Consider the following 16,718-nt stretch of genomic DNA (forward strand, 5'->3'; position numbering starts at 1 on the left):
TGTTTTACATTTCTCTGCATAATAATAGTTTATGATAATTTTGAATGAACTATTTGTGGTATGCTTTATACTTTATACAGTATGGTAAGATAATTTGAATGAACTATTTTGCAGTATGCTTTATACATGGTACAGTATGGTAAGATAATTTTCATTGTTTTGAGATATCAATCTTATTCTGTAGTAGAATTTTTTCTGCCCGTAGCAACGTACGGGCATGAACCTAGTCTCTTTTAAAACAATTAAAAAAAAGCCCAGCATCGTTCAAAGGGTTCGATCAAACCGTCTGCTTTCACACAGGATCGCCATCGAGGCGCCAAGGCCCCGCAACCGCAAGCCCCGCGGGCGGCGGGGCCGGCCAGCAAGTCCAGGCCGGGGTCGAGAGCGAGAAAGACGCGCGGGAATGTGGAATCCCGGAGCTGGAGCATGAATGGTGTGGGCTCGGCTTGCCGCGCCCATGGCCGGCACCAACGCTTGGCACGACAGGAGTTAGCATGTGTGCTGCCTGCCCATGGGACCCATGCATCCCCATTACCCAAGCTGGCCGGTTCAGTTCGTACTTCGTAGTGGATGCCACATTCTATTTTTTTTAGTTTTCTATTTTATGTTTTTCAACGCAAATGCATGCATGGAGAGATAACTGAGCTGTTTAAGGCTGGTGCTTGTGTTAGTAGTACAGTAGTTAGTGTGGTGTGGTCGCTTATCTTAGTGCTGGATAGTACGTTTTAGGTTCTGTTTGGCAGAGCTCAATACAGAAAATCTGTATACAGGAGAAGATCTGTCAAATAGTTTTTTTCTAAGAGAAAAGTAATTCTATGTTGTTTATGTGGAATGATGCTCTTAAATGAACTAAGGAGCTTAGAGCTGAAAATAGTAGCTTCTTCCGATTTACTTCTCACTCTGGATCTATGTTTGATAAAGTTAATTTTAGCTTGTAAATCACTTCTCTCATAGAAGCAGTTATCATAGAGAATCAGAATTATCTGGAGCTCTATCAAACGTACCCTTATTATCATGCTTTGACAAGAAATGGACGTGCTGCGGCTGGTACTCCAAGCTTGGAACAGCTGGTAGCGTATGATGGGTTACGAATTGTTTTTTATTATTAAAATGTTATAGGAATGCAGGGGCTTTATTCCAAGTTCCCAACTCCTCGTTACGTTAGCGCATTAAGGCCTTGTTTAATTTCCTTCAAAATTCTAAAACTTTATAAGATTTCCCATCACATCGAATTTTTTAACAAAAGTATTAAATATAGCTAAATAAAATAACTAATTACACAGTTTGTCTATAATTTGCGAGACGAATCTTTTGAGCCTAATTAACCCATGACGGGACAATAATTATCAAATACAAACGAAAGTGCTATAGTATTTTACACCCAAAACTTTATGCATCTAAACAAGACCTAAGCCAGCTTAACCCCACGATTTGCTGTCACCCGTCACGATCGGAGGCGATCCACGATTTCCTTGGTTCCAGCCTTGTTTTATGCTGCCTGCCCAGCGGCCCAGATCAATCATTGCCCAATAATCTCGCTTCATTTAGGAGCTGGCATGGGAAGCTGCTGCTCTATCATTTCGCCTGGAGGGTTTGGTTTCACTTAGAAAATGCATGTGATCGCGGATTGCAGCATGATACTGTGCTATTGGTCATTCCAGGTCACCTGATTATTGTTGGAGCTGATCATTAGCTTTGGAGCCACGAGCTGAGTTTCCATTCCATTCATGAACTTTGTGGTTATGGGAGCATATTTTTCTTATACATTTCTTTTGTATGCCACTGCAAAAATTCGTCAATATTGTATATATAAAAAAAACTCGATCAGGGGGTTGAAACGATCCCCACCCGTGTTTCATTAAGAGGAAGAGCCTCGGCTCTTAACCCGACCGAGAAACCCCCCGAACCCTGTCCCATCAGCGAGGGGGATTTTTTACCCTGCGGCATCAGAAATTCTCGTCCCCCAGGACTCGAACCCGCGCCGCGGGGGTGCCACCAGCCTCAGCCGACCAGTCGGTCGTAGAGGCCTTAGGCTCAATATTGTATATACCCGCTCCATTTCGAAATATAGATGTGTGTTTCAGTTTTGTTCTTTGTCAAAACTCTCTAACTTTATCAAGTTTATAGAAAACGCACAAAGATCTACAATACCCCCTCTTAATGAAAAACATGCTCACGGTCGTGAAAAAAAATATCGCATATTAGTTCTATCTAAATCCAACATGAAATATGTTTTAATGGTGCATTTATTTGGTATTGGTGATACTAGTATATATTTTTTTCACAAACTTGCTCAAAGTTGGAGAAGTTTGATTTTTTTTTTTGAAAGAGATTACCTGCTTTTATAGAAAGCGAATAAAGTTTGAATATTGGAGAAGTTTGATTTACTATTAAAATTAAAACATCTTGCATTTTACAATGGAGGTAGTAGCATTGTTTGTATTTATGACATGTGTGCCGGTTTAACCCTGTATTACATCGTGAGCGGAGATTTCCATGTTAACAAAACCTCAACTAGTTGCGGTGATCAAAACAACACGGGTGAAGAGCCGATAGAATCTTGCATTCTTGCCTTGTGCTCTTTAATTTGCATATTGAATGAAACCTCACCGGGACACACTAGATTTAGGATGCCTTGCGGCTGCGGATCCAACGTCTAGTTACTGCTCGTACTTGAACAGCTTATCATTGGATTCTCAGTGACCGTATTGTTTTCTTGTCTTCTGATGCGGCGACGAGGATGCATATGCAGAGCAGCATAGCATTAGCATAGGCCAGATCCACGATTTGCTGCGGCTGCCTCGACAAAGCATCTCAAACCCGTCGCTGGTCAAGTCCTTGTCCATGGTTTACGATAGCTCTACCTCTCAGTCTCATCGGATGCCAAGGACGCATCTATAAGTTAAACTCAAGAATCTTGCGTGGAGACATGCCCCAACCGGCCAACAAGTCCTGAGATTTCAACCGCTTGTTATCTACTAACCGTGATACAAAAATTGGTCCATGACAGAGACAGAGACGAATGGAAATGTACCCAGTGAAACTCCCCATTCTGTCACAGCATTGATTCTGAAGTCCAGACATCGTTCTGTCACAGAGTTCTTTCGAGCCAAAAAAAAAAGTCTGCATACGACCAACTGAAAACCGTCAAGGATTCCATTTCCACGACGAGCCCGAATCCGCACGCAACGATCACGCGGTCACGCCTGCCAATTTTCTGAGGGAGAGCCCGGAGAGTGACATGTGGACCCCGGCCAATGCCCGCAGGCCTGTCAACGTATATAGCCCGAAAATCACTGGACCATCACCGAAGTGTCCCAGCAGGACCGTTGGAGCGCATAGGATGCTTTCTCTAAGAGAAAAATTCAAAAAACAAAATGAAGTACAGTTCAGAAATTAAAAAATCTAGAATGCACAGGTGTAAGAAGAAAAAGAACAACGGGAATGCACAGTTGTGAAAAGGAAGAAAAACTGGAATCTACAGTTGTAAAAGGAAATGAAAGCAGCTACAAATGGACGGTTGTAAAGGGAAACAAACAAATTCATAAAAGAAAACACGTGCAATTTGGGTTTTGTGACATGGCTGATGGCTCCCTATAAATACAGTGAGTTGTCACTATCTCAATCAAACGGAGGGGGTAAGAAGAGTATGCGTGAGCTTCAATAGGAATTGAAGCCCGTCCACCTCAGATATTTGAACATCAATTAGAAATATTAAATATAAAATAATTATAAAATCAATTGCCAAACATAATTCGTAAGACGAATTTATTAAGTCTAATCAATTCATAATTTGCTAATATTGTGCTACAATTTTAGATTACTTTGACTTGACATATTCGTCCCGCGAATTAGTCTCCATTTATATACAATTAATTTTATAATTAAATTATATTTAATACTTCTAATTAGTGACAAATATGTGATAGGACATAAACTCCATTTTCTAATGGCGCCGACCAAGGTGCCACAGTTCTTTGGATTCTGGAACTGGTCAAAGCGAGCCGATAGAGAGATGGAGAGAGGGCCAGTGATCAGACATGACAATTGTCAGCGAGGACTGATAGCCCTTTTATTATTCTACCACAACAATGTCCATGAAATCCAGATCAGACCAATTTAGTTGGTGAAAAGTTGTTGGCTTTGATACTGTAGCATATTTCGTTTTTACTTAACAAATAATGTTCAATCATAGACTAATTAGGCTTAAAAAATTCATCTCGTGCTAATCAGTTAGACTGTATAATTAGTTATTTTTTCAACTGTATTTAATGCTTCATGCATGTGTCCGAACATTCGATGTGATGGGTACTGTAGAAATTTTTTGAAAAACTAAACAGGGCTCAATGTTTTCACCGGCCAATCAGAACCAGCTTTGGCAGTCTGCCACGCTTGAGATAGCCTTGCTGGGCAAGTTCACCTGAGTCCACAATCGATCGATCGGGCCCAAAAAGGAAGGAAAATGAAACCACACCCAACTTGAATTAGTGCATGAAGATACAGAGGTGTGAGAAACACTGAAAAGAAAGCACTGAAGAAGAGCGCATTTTCCATCAGAGTACCAAGCAAGTGCGTTTCCTTTTCATCGCCTTAAACTTTTGCCCTCCGCTGGAGGCAAATCCGGCCATCGATCCAGTCGTGAGACCGATGTGCTCGTTTAAGGAATGAAAGAAGACGGATGAACAACCGTTCGATGTTCGATGTGCCAAGGGATTCTTCCGTTCCGGTTTGGTTTAACAGAGACGCTCGCTGATGATAGACAAAGCCAGCGATGAACCTTGCGTGCTTTCTAGAAACGCAGCAATTTTCGTCCCTGTCACTCTGCTGCTTGGATAGGATTGGGACTGGTGCGTGGTGGTTGATGACATTGTGACAGCGAGATGTATTAGGAAGAAGAGGACGATCCAGTTTGAAGAAAAAGAAAAGGTAGGGCAATTTCACAGTGCTCGTCAATCGTTAGCCATCCAGGGGCTCCGTGGAGGTGGATGTAGTCTAGAGGTTAGGATGGATTTTTCAATCTTTTATAGTGGAAATTAGGAAACAAAACGTGTTTCGATTGGCCTTCCTAGGTCTTCCAATTTTGCAAATTAAAACTTTTTTTATGGGTTGCAAATTAAAACTTGCAACATTAATTGCAGCATAATGGAACACAAAACCCTTTTCCGATTCTTTAATGTTTACAGTATATAGAATATAAACAACCATAGATAACCAAAATGCTTTTTAGAAAAAAAAAACTTGATAGAAAAGGACTCAGAGTTTCTCATCTCAAAACACAGTTAAAATTTTCAAAAAGAATCATTTTAGATTGAGTTTCTAAAACAAGGGCCCCTCAGCCTATGCGCCGGCATGGATATGGAAACTTTATGAAACATGTCATTTAAGATTTAGATGCGATGCATACATAAATGTTGATAATGTCTCCTTTCCAGAATTTCTCTAGTAAAGTCGTAGCTTTGCGCAAAGAAATGTTTCTTGGTTTCTCTCCTCACGAGTCACGGTCATGATACTCAGAGCATCTCCAAGAACTCTTATATCTTGGATAAGTTTTCTAAAAAAAGAAAAGAAAGACAAAAAAATCTCATCCAACAGAAACTCTATCTACATCGTCTTCTATTCTCGCTTTCTATTCAGGGAGTGCCCGCTGGGCATCTTTGCCTAGCACTGAGCGCTAGCCTTCCATTTTTGGATTTTGGAAAAACTGTTGGATTTCATCCCTTTTTCGCTAGCTATTTTATTTTACATAATAGTTATATTAGAATTTTAGCTATTCATGTATATAAGTGCTCTTAGAGATGCCCTCATACGTAGTCATCTATAATATTTGCTCTTTTTTTATTACTCTTTCACACAAGAGAGAGATCCAGATTAATTAATGCTTAGGTTATATGGCAGGATGGAAGACAACATCAAGGTGGGTTAATTTTAATATATGGCTCACATACACAACTTGGGTTTTTTTTGCTAGTGTTTTCACAATGGCAAATGTCGATACTACAGAATCACGAAGTAAAATTAAACTTTTGGAATGGTAGTCGCCAACAATTTGGAAGTTTAGGCGTCAGTGTCGTTTGGGTTAATATTTTTTCAAATAGAAGAGAGAGTAATATAAGAGCAAATACTCCCTCCAGGTTGGTAAAAGTAGTCCTTTTAGACATCGACACAATTTTCAAAAACAATTTTGACCACTATCTTTTCGCTATAAAAAATTTATAAAATATAATCAATATATATACTTTTACGAAACTACATTTCAAGATGAATCTACTTACATCACTTTTATATTTTAAAACTCAACCCAAATGAATATATTTATAGTTAAAGTTTAAAATACTTGACCAAGACAAACTCAAAACGACTTACTTTACCCCAAAGTGAGTACTAGGGTTACTTTAGATGAGCAACAATTTTGTTTGCATAAGTTAGATTCAGCAGTTCTTGATGATTAATGGCACTACCCAATCGGTGACACGATATTTTGGTTTCCTTTATAAGAGTTTATACCATTTCCTACTTTGCTATGCCACGTCTAACCTTAACTAAGTTGGTGCTTTAAAAAGAGCCTAAGATATAATAAGGCAGTAAGATCCATGTTTCAGATGATTGGCGCCTCTGACGTCAGCTTTTACGAGCTGGAAAGTATTAACGAATTGGAGAAATGGGAGCTACTGTAGTAGTGTCATGCTAATCCATGCACGAGGTGGGCCCCGGCCCCGGTCACCCTAGGCGCCTCCTGGCTCGCGCTTCGAGCAAACATAACAGCAAGCAAGGCAAGAGCTGTGTCCTGTGTTCTCCTCCTCTGCCCACCTGACAGCTTGCTCTGCCTCTGCCTTCGCCACCTCCCCCTCTCTCTACAAATCTCTCTCTCCACTTCTCTCTCTCCCTCCGAATTTCCCCGAACTCCGCCCTGCGCCTTTGTCGCCTTTCCGCACGCGCCGTCCGATTCGATCGCTTTGATCGACCAGGCATGGCCGACGAGACCAAGCAAGAAGCCGCACCCGCCGCCGCCGCCGCGGCGGCCGAGGAGAAGCCCGCACCGGCGGCCGAGGAGACGGCCGTGGCGGCGGTCGAGGAGAAGGCCGTGGAGGCGGTCGAGGAGAAGGCCGCGGAGGCGGACTCGGAGGAGGAGAAGAAGGCGGAGGAGGCCCTGGAGGCGGCCGCGGGCGACGAGGCCGCGGTGATCGACGGCGCCGGGTCGTTCAAGGAGGAGAGCAACCTCGTGTCCGACCTGCCCGACCCGGAGCGCACCGCGCTCGCGCAGCTCAAGGAGCTCGTGGCCGCCGCGCTCGCCAACGGGGAGTTCGACCTGCCCCCGCCGCCGCCGCCCAAGGAGGAGCCGGCCAAGGAAGAGGCGGCGCCGGCCAAGGACGAGGCGACCAAGGAAGAGGCGGCGCCGGTCAAGGACGAGGAGCCCAAGGCTGAGACGGCGGCCTCCGAAGAGCCCGCCAAGGAGGAGGCCAAGCTTGCGGCCGAGGAGCCCAAGGCGGAGGCGCCCGCAGAAGCTGCGGCCGAGGAGGTCAGGGCTGAGGCTCCTGCGCCAGAGGAGCCCAAGGCCGAGGAGGCTGCCCCAGCGAAGGAGCCCAAGGCCGAGGAGCCTGCCAAGGAGGAGGAGGAACCCAAGGCCGAGGCGGCGTCCGAGGAGCCTGCCAAGCCATCGGAGCCGGAGGAGAAGACCGTCGTGGTGGCCGAGGAGGAAGGCACCAAGGCGGTGGAAGCCATCGAGGAGACCGTGGTCCCCGCCGCGTCCGAGCCAGCCGCCGCCACCGCTGAGGCCGAGGCGCCGGCGGCCGAGCCCAAGGAGGAGCTCATCTGGGGCGTGCCGCTGGTGGGCGACGACGAGCGCACGGACACGGTGCTGCTCAAGTTCCTCCGCGCGCGCGAGTTCAAGGTGAAGGAGGCCATGGCCATGCTCAAGTCGGCGGTGCTGTGGCGCAAGCGCTTCGGCATCGACGAGCTCCTGGGCGCCGACCTCGGCCTGCCGGAGCTGGAGAAGGTGGTGTTCTACCGCGGCGCCGACCGCGAGAGCCACCCCGTCTGCTACAACGTCTACGGCGAGTTCCAGGACAAGGAGCTCTACGAGAAGGCCTTCGGCGACGAGGAGAAGCGGGAGCGCTTCCTCAAGTGGCGCATCCAGCTCCTCGAGCGCGGCATCCGGGAGCAGCTCGACTTCTCGCCCAGCGGCATCTGCTCCATGGTGCAGGTCACCGACCTCAAGAACTCGCCGCCCATGCTCGGCAAGCACCGCGCCGTCACCCGCCAGGCCCTCGCCCTGCTCCAGGACAACTACCCCGAGTTCGTCGCCAAGAAGGTACAGCATAACCTCTCTTCTTTTACATTCATTGATCGAATCTAGTGAAATTCCCTAGTCTAAAATTCGGGATCATATCCTAGAATCCTAGTCCAAAATCAGCGAATTGCCCGCATTTATGGTTCTTATTATGCTTGGTTAAAAATAGGATATTCAATTCTTCATGCTCTCATGCTTCTTTCTGTCCAGTAAAGTTCAGAAATCTAGTACTGTAACCCCAGATGGCGGTGCAAGCAAAGCTGGGGTCATTTTCGCCCACCCTGTTTCCCTCTTTTGCACACTGCTTCTCGCCTTGCTGCAAAATGGCATTCAGATACTTCTGTCGTCAGACTACTGTGATTTCAGCTATGTCAGGTGGTGAATGGTTTTCTGAATCGGGAGATTGATTTGGTCGGATGTCATTGATCGATTGCAGGTGTTCATCAATGTGCCGTGGTGGTACCTTGCAGCTAACAAAGTGATGAGCCCATTCCTGACTCAGCGTACCAAGAGCAAGATTGTCTTCTGCAGCCCCGGCAAGTCCGCGGAGACACTCTTCAGGTTTGCAGTCCTGCACACAAGGATTCATATCAATCAATGTTTGTTGAGCTAATACATTCAGAATGCGCATCTAATTTGATGCAGATTCATTGCTCCGGAACAAGTGCCTGTCCAATTCGGTGGCCTCTACAAAGAGGATGACACCGAGTTCTCCACCTCTGATGCTGTCACCGAGCTCACCGTCAAGCCATCATCAAAAGAAACCATTGAGATTCCAGCTACTGAGGTTTGATCGCCTCCCTGTTTCTGAATCCTGAATTTCCTGCAGATCGCACAATGTGATGAAACTAAATGCTATCACGCACCGTCTCTGTAGAACTCCACGGTCGTGTGGGAACTCCGCGTGCTAGGATGGGAGGTGAGCTACGGCGCCGAGTTCACCCCAGACGCCGAGGGCGGCTACACCGTGATCGTGCAGAAGACGAGGAAGGTGCCCGCCCATGAGGAGCCGATCATGAAGGGGAGTTTCAAGGTGAACGAGCCCGGCAAGGTGTTGCTGACCGTGAACAACCCGGCGTCAAAGAAGAAGAAGCTGCTGTACCGGTTCAAAGTGAAGAGCACCGCCGAATCCGCCTGAGGCGGAGGGTTGTTTGGCTCCGGCGGCCAGCCCGCGTGCGTGACCCCACTACACATAATTTGATCGCCAGCCCAGGTCCACAGGTCCATACCCGCCACCATTTGAACATGTTGCATGATAGGAGAGGAGGGCAATAAGAGTTTCTACTTTCTAGGGCCCGTTTTGTGTCCCGGTTCTTTGATTATTTGTTGGCTTGCTGTTCTTTTTCGTTTTGGGGGTCGCATTTGTATGTGTTTTTACTTGAAAAACCAAAGTGAGCTTTGTTCTTGAGGTCAGGAGAGAAGCGAGAGGGGGTCGCTGTGGGGAGGATGTTGAGGGCTGAAGAACAGTTGCTGCTCTGTACATCTCTGTCTGTACATTTTTAATCTCTCTTCCATCAACATGTTGATTTTAGAAAGCACGGCAGCCAGATTGTCCTCTCTGCCGTTGCCGGCGCCATGTTACTCGCCCCCATGTTCTTCCGCTGAGGCGCTGATTACATTTTGTCGCTGCCCTTGGTGCTTTGCATTTGGCCACCGATGGTGACTGAGTAGGCCGTCTCAGACAAAGCGCCATCCCATCCCTTCCATGGTTGAAAACGCCATCTCTTTGCAATCAGCTGCGAAGGCTGTTCAGCGCTGGAACTGAAGCACTGTGAGTCGGTCTTAAAGCGCTGCGAGATGCGGAGATGCAGCTCCTAATCAGGCCAAAGAACACATTCTCTGGTAATATCATTAGCGAGGCGAAAGGCCGCAGGCATCTTCCAGAGTGTGTTTATGCTGCTAATGATGGGCGCAGAGCCATGCTTAGGCAGGTGGTGGGACATGATGCTAGCTGCCAGGCTGTGATTCCAATCATCACTCAACTAAAAGCAAAGGAACCAAAGACCAAACAAAACTACGTACAAAAGCACAGCACAGCAAAGCAAGCCAGGAAGCTGTAGATAGACAGATGGATCATGGATGGATGGAGTTGCGAGTTCTAGAGAGGCAGAGGCGAGGGAGGGATGGATGGAGGAAGAGGGGAGGATCCCCGTTTGACTGCGCCGGCTGGATCAGGCCATAAAAACCAAAAGGGGGCGCCGCGCTCATGATCGATTCGCTCGCATGTCCAGCGCGGCCACGACGCCATGATGGATCCTCCCCCCGTAACCGCACCGCACGAATAATGGAGGCGAGGGAAGGGTCCTCCGGGGGGACAACCTGTGCGAGCGTTGCCTTGCCCCGGTTTTTCAGAGATGAGGAGGGAGCGAGAGCACCACCCCCAGGAAAGGCAGGCCATGATTGGTGCCAGTTGACGACGTGCTCGGCTGGCTCCGCGCATACGCCGTGGTCGGGAGCGCGCGCATGTCACCGCCCACCAGGATGGCGGAAACTGCCTCCTCGTGCGAGATTCACCAGTCCAAGCTGGACACGGACAAGGTTCAGAAGCTTGTACTGGAGTACGTGAAAAATGGATCTATGTGTGCCCTGAATAATCCGGAAATGGGCTCATGCAGGCAGGAGCCGTGGCGGTGTCATGCTGTACCAAATCCTGTTCCGGGGCCCACCGTAACCCTCCCCTTCCTTCTACTTCTTCTTCCATTTAGGGAACGGCGCGGAGATGGATGCGCAAACATCGTGCATGCATGGATGGTCCACAGTAGCTGGTCCAGCCGCCCCAGAACTTTGCAAAGCTGCAGCTGCGCCGCCGCCGTTCCCTGGACCAGCGTAACATCTTCTTCCGTCCCGGATCGGGACCATCCAAAAGTTGATGAAACGCACGACCCCGTTCGCGTTATACAATTTGCTGCTGCACCGTGCGGGTGTGGAGCGCCCGCCGTCTCTTAGCTGCCGCCGTCGTCGTGTGCTGCCGGCCGGCCGGGTCAGGCGCCGGACAGGCGCCGTGCGGCGGTCGTGTCCGCCGCCGGCCGGGGGCTCGGAAAATGATGGCGTTTTGCGGCCGCGCCTCGCGGTGTTCCTCCGTGATCCCGCCAGGGGCAATCGGCACGTTCTCCGTGGTCCTCCCCTTGGATCCTCTCGGCGACCCCGGTAGCATCTTGTGCCATGCGCGCAGCCGATCAGCATGCAGGCCCAGAACTCTGCTGGATTCCTCCTGAAACTTAAACCTGAGATTACACGGTGGATACGAGTAACCACGTGCACACGCCACGTGTCTGTTTCGTGAGTTTGGTGTGTCCAGGGGCGAAGCTAGAGCGAATCTGTGGGGGGTGCACCATTGCACTATTTTTACCGTAAGCATGATGATATATTGACATGCAGCTATGGTTGAAACAATATATCATAGCTATATGGCATAATTACCAAACATTTGATATCAATAGCTCAACATAGATAGGGTAATAAATATGAATAAGTGATAGTATTATCTACCATTTAACAAAATGAAGTGATATTGATCATGCCATTTGATAAATCCATAATCATAACCAAAATATATGATCCGACTCCAAAATCCCGGTCCCTAAATAAAAGAGAACAAACAAGTTAAGTTGTAGCTAAGAAATTATAGAATTGTCCATTGAAAATATATGCGTTGCATACCTTTCATTTCAGATATCATATTTGCGATCTTTTCCTTCCATGTTCATAAAACGTCGAACCACAGCCTCATTGGTAACTTTCTTCAGTATTTCTTTCTCCACATAGCAAATAAGCCTATTACTCAAGTGCTCATCGCCCATGCGATTAGCTAAGCAAGTCTTCACAATCTTCATGGCATGAAAACATCTCTCTACCGTTGCAGTAGCGATAGGCAATACTAGCACAAGCTTCAAGAGCCAATAAACAAATGTATAACGATGGTGTTTCTTTGACTGCACCATTTTCTGGGAAAGCTCACCAATAGTATTTAAGTTGGAGAATCTACCATCTTCTCGTACATCAGCAATATAAAGGCACAATTGGTGTCTAAGCTCCCTCAAATCATCAAAGCTAAAATCATCAGGATATAGTTCTGCTAATCTCATCAAATTATCCACATCAAAATCAGCAAATGAATCTCTTGGATTGAATGCAGCCGAGCAAACAAGCAATTCAGAGCTTGTCTCATTAAAACGACTATCAAGCTCTTGGACTAGCCAATCAATAACTTCATTAAAGCAATCCACTTCATAGTGATGCTTATTTGTAATTCCAGATTTTTTCCTAGGTTGTTGGGGATCAATGTATGTATCTTCCATTTGCAATGTACCAATATCATGCATGGCACAAAACTCATTCACTTCATCTAACAATTTACCCCACTCATCTCTTCTAAGGCTAATCAAATGGTGTCTAGTTGATCTTACACATCCAATGGCATTCACAATGTCTTGGTCCTTGCGTTGCAATGATAAAGACAAAGTGTTTGTGGCTGCTAATGTAGTTAACATGAGATGCAAATAAAAGACAAAGTCAAAAGATTGAAAATAGACTAGAAGATTTGATGCTTGATCTCTATTTCTCCAATCCTTGTCATCTTTTTCCACAACTTTTAGCACCTGAACTACTGTAGGAAACATGCTGACCAAACTTTTAAAAGTTTTATAATGCGAGCTCCAACGAGTATCTCCGGGTCTTTGAAGGCATTGCTCTTGATTTAACCCTGTCCCCGTCTCAAGTTGCCCACAACCCAAGGCCTTCCTCACTTGTTCATGATTTATATCTCTAATCATATCCCTTCTCTTTGCTGAACCACCCACCACATTTAACAACATTGAAATCCGAGTTAAAAAATTGCTTATGCCCTTATGTTTTCTCACGGTTGCCACAATGATAAAATTCCAAGAAATTCCCTTTATTGTTGGAGTTTTTTTACTCATCATGACCACGAAAAGGCAATCCTTGCTTCAGCAATAGCCTAGCAGTATCAATTGATCCATTCAACCGTGTAAAATAAGCCCTCTTAGCTTTTTCACAGTGGTGATTCCAAGCAACATCTATGTGTTGCTCCCTCCTTAACAAATCATCACACTTCTTCATTGCAACAAAGTGCAGGCCACCAACATCACCAACATGTAGTCGTAGCCTATCTTTCCTGTGATAACCATTCCAACCATTAACAACAAATGCTTCATATCCTGCATCTTTCTTTTCTCTAAACAAGAAACAATAAAAGCAGTATGCTCTACCCTTGGACTCACTATACTCAAGCCAACTTCCAAACTCATCAAACCATTCCGGAATAAATCTTCTTGGCTTGTCTCCAATATATGAAACAGGAAAGTTGCATGTGCGAGGCTGACAAGGCCCGTTCTCTAAGTATTTTCTTCTCACCTTCTCTCTCTGATTAGGATGATAAGAATCAATTTGTTTCCTTAAGCCCGGATCATATTTAATCTCTTCTTCCCAATTTATATCCTCCACACATAAATTTCGTGGATTGATGCTACTATCTAGCTCTGGTGCTTTTCTTTTAAAATACTTCTCCATGATTTCCCTATCATTTGCAAGAACAATCGGATTTTAGTTGCTTGCTGTCATGACCGAGAAAAAAGAAACCCTAGATTAAAATGTAACATGCTGCTCCTAAACCTATAGGAGTAAACAACACAACATAGGAATTATCCAAACTCAATTTGGGGACAAAATTAGCGAGAAAAGATGAGGGATTAAAGTTCTTGCTTACTCCCAAATGCGCCCTTTGACCCCTGTCCTTGCAGACGCTGGGCGGCCGGGCGATGCCTTGCCTGCTGCTGCGTGCTGCAGTGCTGCTTGCGGGCTTGCCTTGCGGCCGTGCGGCTTGCGTGCCCTGCGCCTGCGTCGAGGTCGCCGCACCGCGTCGCGTGTCGGCCAAGCGCGCGAGCGCGGCAGGCGAAAAGACGAGCGCGGCTGGCGAAAAGGAAAGCACCAGAAGAACTGAAGAAAGACGCCAATCTGCAAGCGCAAGAACAGAGCAAGATACGTCCTTCCGTATTCTGCCCAGTTTCCTTCGAGAAGCATTCTTCCTGCTTTTTTTGGTGGGCTTTGGGCCTTGCTGTCTGCGCCTTGGCCTGTGGCTGAAAGCTCATTGACTAATTGGTCCATGGGGGGGTGCCTGCTTGTGGCCCACGGGGGGTGCACTAACGGTGAAACTTTGCTGCTAACAAGCTTTTTCAATTTTTGCCTGGGTGCCTAGGCAACCACGGTGTCTAACTGAGCTTCGCCCCTGGGTGTGTCCCCAAGTAAGTCCCCACGGTACACTCCGCTGCAGATGAAGCCGCCGGCTGCAGGAACGTTTTTTGATCTCAATTTTGCAGAGCTGCACGCAACTTTGATCCGTTGAAAAAAAAGGCATGCACAGCTGAGAGGACGCGACATCAAGTTTTTCCTCCTTGCGATAGATGGAAAGAAGGGATGGAAGGCGGTGGTGGGCAAAGTGCTTTTGGATCGGATGTGAAGGCAACAGCGACAGGGCACCGTTGCAGAGAAAGCTCGCCATCGGTCTGATGGCTTCGCTCGCAGCGCACGCGGGAGCCCGTTGGATCCGTTTGGAAATTGGAACGCCCAGATTACAGGGGAAAAAAAAGTAGAAAGAAACAGGCTGAGCAAGCCGTGTTTAGTTTTTTACATGTAAAAATTTTGTGTTGGAATCTTACTAATTTGAAGTACTAAATGAAATTTATTTACAAAACTTTTTCATAGATGGGTTGTAAATCGCGAGACGAATCTCATGATGCTAATTAATCTATGATTAATTCATAATTAATGGATGATTACTGTAGCATTATTGTTGCAAATCATAGATTAAGTATGCTCATTAGATTCGTCTCGCGATTTACAGCCCATCCATACAAAAAAAATTTATAAATAGACTTCATTTAATATTCTATGTATGTGTCCTAATATTCGATGTGATTTTTTTTTTATGTTTACGGGTTTATGGGTAAAGTTTAAGCCCCAATGGACCGTTTCCTGACACCACTGCATGCCTATCAGTAGCCGTAGCCGTCAGACAGACATGCCGCCGAGCTTCAACAACAGCTCTTCATCGATCGTGCCTTCTGCATCTCGCTTTCATCAACCACTTGATCAAAGTAGAAGAAAGGCGCCAAGAGGAAAAGGGAAAAATGAGAGAAAGGGATATGGCGCATTCGATCAGGGAGGGGGAAAAACATGGCACAAGAAGGACATCGAAAAATGATAAGGTTATGTTTCGTTCCAAATAAGTCACCTATTTATAAACTAAAAAGTGAAAAAAATTAATTTGCCAAATAATTTTAATTTATAAGGCAACGTATCAGGTGCAAACCAACATCTCCGTGCAAACTATGAAAATTTCAATCTAAATCATTGGATCAACATTCAAGGGGTACGGGAGATTGAATAATTTTACAATCTGGACCCGCCATTGGATTGGGTAATCCGTAATCACACTTTTGTAAATCTCCCCTCCCACCTCTCTGCGCCCCTCTCCTTGGATGTTGATCTGATGGCCCAGATTGAAGTTTTCATAATTTGTACAGAGAAGTTGGTTTACATCTGATATGTTGTCAACTTATAAGTCATCTCAACTTATAAGTTTTAAACAGCTCCACCCAAACTTAATATAAGTCCCCCTTTTCGTGTGGGGCCCACACCTTTTAAGTTACTTAACAATCAAACACCCCTGACTTATAAGTCACTAGTTTTAAATCACCTAATTTATAAGTAAGTGACTTATTTGGAACCAAATAGAGTCTAAGCTGAGTGAAAAGGAAGTGAGGAGGAAAGCGATGCCTACCAAAGCGCGGCATGCTTGGGCTGGGGAACCGGTAAAGCTAACAGGTAACAGCTCCTAATCCTGATTCCTCCTTTTTTTTTCTCCCAACAGGCTGCTAAATTGCTAATTGCATGAGCAAGTGTGTATACTGGCACTTTGGCAGTCATCAAGTCCACGTACAGTCATCCCTTCCATTTCAGAGTTCAGACACCGTTCGTTTAATTTTTTAGTTCAACGAAAGGCTGCAATAAACAACTAGGGAAACTAGATAAAGACTTCGTTTATCTAACTAAAAAGAATACTATGATCTGAAGTCGTTGTTGGGTGGTAGTAGCGTGTAAAACAATCGGCCGTTCGGACCTTGGATTCATCCCACGCAAGGGCAGGGGCAAGGGCGAGGCTAGAGAAAGGTGAAGGCCCACTTGCTGGTTGCTGCATCGGCTGCGGCTTTGCCCGCCTGGGAAAGGGAAACCGACCAAAAGCTCCGGGATTCAGGCCTTGGGTCTCGAGGTCACAACAAGACTCTTCTCCATGGCATCTTTTTTCCCTTTTTGATCTCCACTTCTCCAGAGCTTGGTTAACTACTTGACTCCCATTCCCGAGAGGCTGGTCTGATTACTTGATTAGCAGCGCTCTTCCTGTCATTGTCCTGCA

General features: G+C 46.1%; 2 protein-coding genes and 1 long non-coding RNA gene across 3 annotated transcripts; 1 reads left to right on the plus strand and 2 right to left on the minus strand.

Moving 5' to 3' along the window:
- Positions 1–6,782: 6,782 nt before the first annotated feature.
- Positions 6,783–9,863, plus strand: LOC120698600 (patellin-3-like). Its single transcript, XM_039982291.1, has 4 exons — positions 6,783–8,308; positions 8,724–8,848; positions 8,933–9,074; positions 9,165–9,863. The coding sequence occupies exons 1-4, from the start codon at positions 6,968–6,970 to the stop codon at positions 9,423–9,425; spliced, it is 1,869 nt and encodes a 622-aa protein (XP_039838225.1). The 5' UTR covers positions 6,783–6,967; the 3' UTR covers positions 9,426–9,863.
- A 1,803-nt stretch (positions 9,864–11,666) lies between these two features.
- Positions 11,667–12,179, minus strand: LOC120698601. The gene is made up of 2 exons (XR_005684925.1): positions 11,948–12,179; positions 11,667–11,867 (listed from the first exon to the last, which is right to left on the minus strand). It is a non-coding gene; the product is annotated as an uncharacterized LOC120698601 (long non-coding RNA).
- A 53-nt stretch (positions 12,180–12,232) lies between these two features.
- On the minus strand, positions 12,233–14,530 carry LOC120698603. The gene is made up of 2 exons (XM_039982292.1): positions 14,013–14,530; positions 12,233–13,823 (listed from the first exon to the last, which is right to left on the minus strand). Exons 1-2 carry the CDS (start codon positions 14,408–14,410, stop codon positions 13,199–13,201), a joined length of 1,023 nt encoding a protein of 340 aa, XP_039838226.1. The 5' UTR covers positions 14,411–14,530; the 3' UTR covers positions 12,233–13,198.
- Between the last annotated feature and the right edge of the window lie 2,188 nt (positions 14,531–16,718).

Source organism: Panicum virgatum, chromosome 3K (genome assembly GCF_016808335.1).
Source record: "Panicum virgatum strain AP13 chromosome 3K, P.virgatum_v5, whole genome shotgun sequence".
NCBI lineage: Eukaryota > Viridiplantae > Streptophyta > Magnoliopsida > Poales > Poaceae > Panicum > Panicum virgatum.